The sequence below is a fragment of the Phoenix dactylifera genome, chromosome 13, assembly GCF_009389715.1.
Source record: "Phoenix dactylifera cultivar Barhee BC4 chromosome 13, palm_55x_up_171113_PBpolish2nd_filt_p, whole genome shotgun sequence".
Taxonomy (NCBI): Eukaryota; Viridiplantae; Streptophyta; class Magnoliopsida; order Arecales; family Arecaceae; genus Phoenix; species Phoenix dactylifera.
This window is the reverse complement of record NC_052404.1, coordinates 2,692,455-2,701,988: the sequence shown is the minus strand read 5'-3', so window position 1 is coordinate 2,701,988 and position 9,534 is coordinate 2,692,455. Positions and strand designations below refer to the sequence as shown.

The 9,534-nt window shown below is 37.2% G+C and overlaps 1 protein-coding gene across 1 annotated transcript; it reads right to left on the bottom strand.

Annotated features, from left to right (window-relative positions):
• Positions 1-3,650: 3,650 nt before the first annotated feature.
• On the bottom strand, positions 3,651-8,414 carry LOC103711704 (elongation factor 1-beta-like). The gene is made up of 6 exons (XM_008797950.3): positions 8,082-8,414; positions 7,692-7,808; positions 5,927-6,008; positions 4,434-4,545; positions 4,158-4,271; positions 3,651-4,060 (listed from the first exon to the last, which is right to left on the bottom strand). The coding sequence occupies exons 1-6, from the start codon at positions 8,165-8,167 to the stop codon at positions 3,897-3,899; spliced, it is 675 nt and encodes a 224-aa protein (XP_008796172.1). The 5' UTR covers positions 8,168-8,414; the 3' UTR covers positions 3,651-3,896.
• Between the last annotated feature and the right edge of the window lie 1,120 nt (positions 8,415-9,534).

Genomic DNA, 9,534 nt, shown 5'->3' with positions numbered 1-9,534 from the left:
CTGAAAAAGGAAAATTGAGAAAGCATTCTATGAAGCTGATACTCAGAAAATTATGATGTTAAATGCACTTAAAATTATATACAATAGAGGGTTGCTGTATTTCAAAGTACATGCAAAGATTTGAGTATCTGCAGAGATTTTTATGTCCAACGTCCAGAGGAGATGAGTCTTCGTTGCAAGAGGGACACATTTAACTAATTGCAGGAACCCATGCAACATACGGGTGCCAAAGGGAAGGTATCATGCTGTGAGAGCAAGGAAGGAAAACTTGAGGTTCCTTCGTTCTGTTCCTCTCTGATCCATTTCAGCGACAGTCAAGACTACTCCAACCAACCCCTACCTCAGGTTTCTTCTTTTTTCAGCTTCTCTGATCTCTAAAAGAAAGCCAAAAATGTTAGAAAAAGCCCTCTTCTCCATGTTATCTTGCTTTCCACTTAACGCTTGGATGCCGCCTCCAACCAATTATTGATTTATATGCTTTGGCCTTGTTTTGATGATCAAATTCAAGTCTACAGATCGAATCACTATGGTTAGTTCTTATATAAAGTTCCATTTTTTGCTTCCAAGAACCAACCAATATAGAGATGATTATGGAACCATATATTGTTTGTCTGCTTCCATTTCGATATCTTTTTTTTCCCCCCAAATATATGGATGGATTTGGCATTCATTCCTCGAACTATGCTCAATTAGACCTTTGCCTGCAAAGGCAGTCTCTTCTAGTGCTATCGTTTTTGGGAGTTCAATTTTCAAGGACATTATGCTATGAGGATGGTGGTGCCTTGTTTATTCATCCTTCATAAAATTTCCTACGCCTGGGTTTTGATTGAATTCTTTACTAAATCAATACAACTGTTGACAATTGACACTTCAAATTACCAAAGCAAGTGAAAATCGATGATGGAGAAGTAAATGATTCAAGCCATTTAGTATTGTTGAATTCTAACATGGCCAATGACCTTGGTGAATCCCATAGAAACCATAGGACATGCAGAACCAAGTGGCAGATTCTGAACGAGAAAGGAAAGAAGAAGAAGAAACGGAGCAAAGTCAGTCTGGAAAGCCAAAGGGGAACAGAGAGGCTGTTAGGAAGCATCGAAAGGAGGCCTATGCAATTTATTTGGAGGATGAAGTGAAGAGACTGCACACATTGAACCACAAACTTCAAGTGAGACTGCAGTTGCTGGAAGCACCAGAGGTAGAGATTGATAGACCAAAGGGTGCTCTTTGCAGACTTCCAGGCAAAGATTGATGCATAATTGGGCATTTTCTCATTTGAGAAGCAATGCAGTGGCCCTGGCATAAAATGTAATGCCGAGGCGCCATGCATCGAGAAGGAGATGGTTTGGCATAGAAGATGCTCCACCTGCTTTTGTGGATTGCCAAGTAGACCCAGGTGGGGATATTGTGCAGGATTTGTGACTCAGACAGCTCTGAATTCAATGGTTGTTTGGGGAACTTGGTCTCCTTTTGTCTCCAAGCCAGGTGAAATGCTTTTCTGAAATCGCAAAAGTTTTAACTCTTTATTATAAAAGCCTTATGTTTGAAAAATGTTACTGTCTTCTTGATTTCCTCCTATCTGAATAAATCTATGTTCTCTCCATGGTGATGAAATCTTCATTTCACACCTGAAATGAAGATTTTTCTCCATAGTAGATATACTGACATATGGGAAATTATTGATAAGAATATAGATTCAAGTTTAGCATATAATTTTGGAAGAATGGTGCACACAAACTCCTGTCTTTTGGGTGGATGTATATATTTGTTGCTATCACTTTTATTAGTCTGAAAATCACTTGGTTATGCAAGGGTTGTGCAACTCAGGAAGTTTCTTGAGTTAAATTGAAGTATAAATTGTGAGAAGCGGAACTATGAAAACTTGTGAATGTTTTGCCAACAGCAGCTCAGCTGGTTGGCACCCATCTCTTGGATCTTTTTGTTGCATCATAGCATATATGCAGGTTATTTTGCCACCGTCGCAACGTCCTTCCAATTTAACAAATATTTTAGTGCAAACACTTGTGTGTGACAGTAACAAACAAATCACATCTTTGGAAAGAAATGAGTTAGGTGTTACTCAGGTGGCAGCATCATATTATGACTGGTAGGCTCAAATCTCAGCACCTGCACATAAGCTGGTCCTGGCATATGATATACATCTGCTCAATTTCAGCATTAATAAGTAGCACTCATGCATCCAAATCTTTGGTTATATGTTTTTTTGGAAAAAAAAAAAACCAGGCAACACATAACACACAGATCACCATAACTGGAGCTCACCAATCAGATGATATACCTGAAGACATGTCAAACACAGAGTGTACATGGATGACTTGAGATGCTTATCTACTCTTCTACCACCTCCCCAAACTCTTCTCATATGACCAGGAAAATGAAAGATGCAGAACATTTTAGGGGCTATTTGGATTTTCTGTCTTCATGTGCCTTAGACCATCCATCCACGAAGCACAGTACAGTTGTTCACAGCAAAAACCATTTGAAAACCTCGAACAACTTACACCACCTTCATTTGAGGAACATCATAAGGAATGCAGTTTCTGTTTTCCTAGCAAATTCTCTCAGAACCTGCTCCACTTCATCCAAGACCTGTGATGAAATGGAATTTCCTTTACCGGCTTTTGGATGCTGACATTTCTGATCTCCTGCTTTTGTAGTTCTAATCCAGAGTTGATTGTCAGTTTTCAATTGATATCATAAATCAAATAAATAACTGAATCAATCATTAATAAGATTTACTTCATCCCTGTTAGTACCGGTTTGAGAAAAAAATACAATTTTTAATACAGTCATGGATTCTGAAAAACAAGTATCATCAGGCCCAATCGTTACTCTGCTTCTTGCTGGGCAACAATTTGTCAAGTTTGATCAGTCAAATATGAAATTTCAAGTCTTTTGATGATCAGGTGGCACCCGAATTTGAACATATCCGATCCAAAATGGTATCCATCAATATTCTATTTCTAATTTTTTTGATCTTGAATCCCATTGTACTTGTCCCTTTTCATAAATTAATCCCTATTTTTATTGGATCAAGTTTAGATTATTCTCTTCAATTGAGTATAAAGCTATAAGCTCTCATGTCAAGACCCTATTGGCCATGGGTGCCGGTTCTTCAGGTTTGGAAAGGCTCTCTTAACCTCACCTGCTCTCCCGGCTCATTTCCTCTCAAAAATACCTTCCATAACCTCTGGGGAATTGGTAGTCACTACCCTCTTTCATCTCCTAACACAAGTGAGGATGAAAAAGCAAAGCTGGATAAGAGTCTAAGCAAGGAGCAGCTGAGCAGCTGACCTATTAGTTTCCATAAAAAATTGATCTCAGACACCTCATTCAAACAATCTTTTAAATTCTATTCACCTGAAAGTTTCTAATTTCTTGGAAAGCTCCCAATCCCATGCAAACCAGGTGCATCCTAACAGAAATATTGTTTACATGCATTCAAAACACTGCCATTGTTGTTTGCATGCAGGGCTTTGATGCCCATCCTGCAGATTACCAACTGCAGGACATGCGAAAACCTAGTTCACATTGATTGCTCTGATTATTCTGTTCAACACGCTCGTTATTCAGAACAACGAACATCATGGAACAGCTTCCTCATTGCCATATCCACATTTACTCAGAACTTCCATCAAGTAAAACACTTCATCTCATATAGTTTCCAAAACTTGTAAAATGTAATAAAATATCATGACAGCCAAAATGACCTTTCAAACAAAAGTCCCTACGAATCCCCTTGGGGTCAGAACAACAAATCTCATAATATTTGTCAAAGCCAAAGCCTCAAAAAAGAACAAGAAAAAACTACTGCATACCCTCAGAACACAACTACCTAATAACCGCTTCACCTGAATTAAATGGTTGAGACACGTCTATATTTTGTTGAAGGCCACAATGTCACAGCTCTGAACATGTTCACTGCAAGGTTCCACCGTGAGATGCTCCTCAATAAGGCTGTCAACTGATACGAGGTCATCTACAATGGTCAACATGATCTGCAGCTTCTTAATGCCATAACCCACAGGCACAAGCTTTGCTGCAATTAATTAATAACAAGTAAGAGTCAGTTTTTAGTTTTTTCTTTATTTAAAAAAGCACCACAATATAGATTGACAACAAATAAAAGGACACACATGCTCCCCATAAGAGGCCTGGCATCTCAATGCTGCGAACAGCCTCCTCCAGCTTCTTCATGTCTGTTTCATCATCCCAAGGCTTGATATCCATAAGGACAGATGACTTTCCACCTGACAACAAAAATCAAATGGCCAATTTAGATATTTTAACTAGCAACTATGATAACCACGATAGTAAGAATATAATATAATGCTGTTGAAAGAAAAAAATTGAACATTTAACGTGTCTTCCTTAATGATAGCAAAGCAAAGAACAAGTTCAGAATAGCATACTTTCTTTCTTCTTGGAAGAGGCTTTAACAGCCGCCTCCCGCTCCTCTGCGGCCTTCTTCTCCTCCTCTGTCTCATCCCCAAAGAGGTCTAAATCATCATCCTCCTCCCTGGCCTTCAGGAAGCACATTAAGCGTTCTTAAGTTGAAGATTGAAAGGTGAAGCATTTACAAAATAAAAAGCGATTATGCTAGGACTGAAAGACTGCAGCCAATCTCCAAGAATATTTCAAAAGGGCCAACTTTACACAGTGAAAAACATTTGGTTGTATGAAGCTGAAACAACCAATGTAAAATAAACTGTAACTCAATGAGCAAACAGTAATATAAGTGATCAAGCCACCCAACACGTCCGTCCAGATAACTTGGGGGATGTCAGGTGAGGGGATTGGTTTCCCCTCCCCCAAACCCCCTCCCCTTCCATTTAAGGAAGGTTCCCCTGCCCCCCTCAGGGGGGATGTTCGGCCTTTCATAGAAGGAACATAAAGGATCGTGGTGAACAGACTCCCGACGCTTGTTCAGTTCTATCTGCCCTATCATGTCAAGCTTTACGTTGTACAAATTGATCATTTTACTGCATAGAAATTAAGACTGCATAAACCCTGATACTAATGGAAGCTGTGGTTTAAAATAATAGCCATTATACAATGTTCCAGAGGGATCTGTTATATTATATCAATAAACAACAATACTTAAAATAACAGCAGCTATTTGACCACTGTTTTGATAGAGTGATCATTATATAAAAGGAATGATGGTCATTATTTAACTCCTTGACCATTCATTTGACAAAATAGCATTATTTTAAAAATTCAAATCTTCTTAAGCTCGAATTTTTGTTCAGTTAAACAGAAAAACAAAATTCTTCTTCAAAAGTGTTGTGGAGCAAATAACAATGTTATTTACACAATTCCATATTATTTCTTGTTGTAATGGCAGATATTAGTTGTTATAACTGATAAAAGAATAATTTTTCTTCTTCAAAAGTGTTGTGGAGAAAATAACTACGTTATTTCCGTTATTGACCATTACTCCCTCTTGGTGTGGCAGATAAAAGTTGTTAACTGTCATAATTTTATGTCCCAACTATCTCAATCTGGACACTTTTTGGCAAATAATGGCCATTATAACCATTATAATGATTAATAATGGTTTTGGTGGGGACCATTATAACAGAAGAATGGTGCTTGTTACTGAAACCTTAATGGGAGCACTTTAGACCGATATTAAATCAAGATGATAATTCAAATGCACAACTTAGACATCTTCATATCAGGAGACAACTAACAAAATACAAAATGATAACTTGTCTTTGTAGAATGCAAGAATCATCATTACCATAAGGAATATATGTTCATATGATTCCAACCTCACATTCGAAAGAGGGAGAATTTTTAGGGAAAAAAAGAGAGAATATCAAAAACATCATCACTACATGCACATGCCTACTGACTGAAACAACAGAAAGGAAATGAATGTAAAAGGAAAAAAGATTACCTTTACAGCTTCGGCTGCAGGGGCAGGAGCTGAGGATGCAGCTTGGTTTGCAATTTTGACTCCAAGGGCATCACCAGGAAATCTGACCTCGCAAACAATGAATTGTCACGATAGAGGGTAAAAGAGAGTGCTGAGAAAAATTAAAAAGAAAAGATGGAAAACATGATACTCAAGAATAAGAAGCATTTTGACAAAATAACATGTAAAAATGTATGTACAATATTTAATCAAAAAAAAATTAAAAAAATTATGTTGATATGAAAGTCGGTATTGATGGAAAAAACAAGAAACATGCTCATCATAATTTTACTCAGGTAAATGCAAAGCTACTATGAAACTCATCTTGGAAGCCAAAGCTGCTCTCATACAGAAAACCTGTTTCCTATTTCCAGAATAAAGTTTTACTGTTCGAGACTGAGGCATACCAATTACTAATCAATTTCTTATATAATTACCAGACATTTCAAATGAATAATCTGAATTATGCAAACTATATCCTATAACATAATATATGCAAAGACCAGTATTCAAATATCCTAGGACTTCTACTATATGCAAAGACCGCTGTGATTTCATGCTTCTAATAATACATACTTGCCGTACTACATTACAAATTTCTTGTGGCAAAAGCATCTAAAAACTAAAGCAATTCACAATTCTATTCTAAATTTATCTCTGCATATGTCCTTGCAATTGCTGAATACAGAAAAAAATCATAAAGAAAGAATTAGCAAAAGGTAACTTTTACATAAAGGATCATGAATAATTAATTGACACAAGACAAACCTAAATTTCTGCCTATGGGGCCAATTGGACTTGTGCTCTCCTATTCTTTAGCTCCTGGACTTTCTGCAGCATATTTCTGGACTTGTTAACTCACTAACTCCACAGACTTTGCAGTCCATTCAAAGAATTAGTGAATGTGCATAGTCCACTACTACCCTGTTTGATACAGGGATTAAGCGGAACAAATCCCTTAACCCACTTTTTCCCACCACATGGTCCTTTTATTTCCAGGACAGAAGGCATCTTAAGGGGTGTCAGGAGTGTAAAGGGGAATTTCAAAAAAACAAACTGACAGCCAACCTTTTTCTCAATCCAGTTTGCCTAGATAGCTCTACAATAGGCTTATTCTTTTTATCCAAATATATAGGCTGCACTTACTTAAAAAAAAAGAGAGAAACCAAGGCTAAAAGCAAACCATTTATTCATCTCTGTTATCTACGAAATGGCATCACCCATACAATACATAGAACATAATTACTTAAACCTATAAACTCTAAAATTGAAACATTAACTTGATAGAATTAATCCGATCCCTTAAACCAAACTTATGACTAAAGAACTTTTTTTTAAAAAAAATAACAGGCCATGATAACTTAGTCTAATCAAGTTGGTTGCACCTAAAACTCGAAGATATGCCTAATGGTGGCAACCTGAAACTGCATATAGCTAGCTAAATGAACTCCCCAATCATAAGTTATGACCCCTGTAAGCTGCAGCTGTAATTAAGTCCAAAAAAGTGAAATAATAAAGTTCAACTTTTAAGCTAAGGACTCATCATTCGTCAACCCAAAGCAGCTACCTAATCCTATACCTCACAAACTCTCACGAATTATGCACTCACAAACTCTCACGAATTATGCACACACAAACTCTAACGAATTAAAACACATCGAAGCATTGAGTATAACTCGAAGCTTCACAACTAAAAAGCAACAGCTTTGAACAAAATCAAAGTTACAGTAGCATCTAACCCACCAACCTTAGAGCAATAATTGAAGATACAGTCTCGTACCACCGGCACACATTCGGAAACTCCCCTCCTGGCTTTCTCGATACTGCTGCAAAGACTTTGATATCATCTCTGCTGATCTGATCTCTGGAAAACCACAGAAAACCATGAAAAATGCAACCTTTTGGCTAAAGCACCAAATATAAAACGATTCATATGCATAAAAACATGAAAGTACCCAAAAAAATCGAAAAATCTATACAAAAAGATCCAATGGATCCAGATCGTAAAAAGACGATTTTTCCAGCGCAAACACTCGCAATCGAAGGCGAAAAAAGAGAAACAGAACGAGTAATAGATCCAATTGAACTGAAAAAATTGGAAAAGAAACGAAGTAAAGGATGAAGAGTAGGAATTCACCCTGAGATGTAGGTCTTCCCGGCGAGAAATTCTTCGAGGGTTTTGAGGCCGGCTTCGGTGTGGAGATCCGAGAAGGAGACCGCCATTGGATCCAGTGCCGATGGAACAAGCGGACGCCGGAAGTATAATAGAAACCCTAGGACCGTCGCAAAAACCCTAGAACCGGAGAAGGGAAGGAGGCAAGCGGAAAGACAGAGATATATATGTTGGGAATGTCGAAGAAGAAAGAATAAGAGAGAAAAAAATTGTATTTCCGCCTCTCTATTGCGCAAGATCCGCTTTTATATAGAACGATGAGGCTGATAAAATTTGGTAAGCCCGACTAAATTTGGTATAATCAATCATAAATTAATTAAAATAAAATTTGATAAGATCAATTAAATTTGACACGATTAATTACAAATCAATCAAGCTTCTAATCAATCATATGATTTTAATAAAGAGTCCTAAATCGTCTTCCACTGCGCCATGGATTCGGGAATAAATTAATGGAATATTCTAAGGAAATACTCTGGCTTCCGGTTCATATTACGCTGCATGGAGCGGACGGCTGACAATCAATCGATCTTCAATCATGATTCAACGTCAATGTGTCATTGCCAGGGACTTGGGCAATCTGAAGAGCTTAAAAGAACAAGACCAACGTCAATGTGAAATAAAGATGGCAATAGGATCACGTCAAATATCTATTACATTGGAACCAATATTTTTATTAAATAGGTGAAAAATTCAAACTCGAATTGATTATATCAGACACATAAGCTAACCAAATCTACAATAAATTGAATCAAGCTAAATAGATTAAGCAAATTAAGAATTGCCACCGCTCCGCAAAAATTCTGTGAAGTGTCAACCTATGTCTTGGATGATTGTTTATGAGAGTTGTTTATATATTAGCATTGGTCATTTATTAATATATGGTCGCAGCTCGCAGCTCATTCATATATAACTAGTATGGATGATGCTGAGTTCCCAATTGATGTATAGTCACCTTTTCTCTAGTTCATATTGTAGTCCCAAAGATACACACATGTACATAGATACATATATGTACATATATGTGTACATATGCGCGCGCGCGCACGAGGAATAGTCTTATTTAGATTATTTTTGACCCTATGTAATTTGGCATAGCTAACAAAAACTTCAACGGCTTCACAAGTCGTAGCACTTCTTAGTACAAAGAGCATTTTAGTTTTCACCTCTTAGACTTAATTTAGTTTTGTTTGCTAATAAGATCTGCACTGGTAGATTATTGTTATGATGCACAAGCCGAAATGACTAGTTCCATAAAGTTACAATTGTTCTAAAATGACAGTATGGGCTTTTGTAAACTTGCCACAGAGTCATGCTTTGCCTAAGTTTTATAGGATGAAGGGGTCATATGCCCAGGTAGCAGGATTCCCTGTGGAAGAATTTCCATTGGTAAGGGACAATATTTGCCAATTTGTTA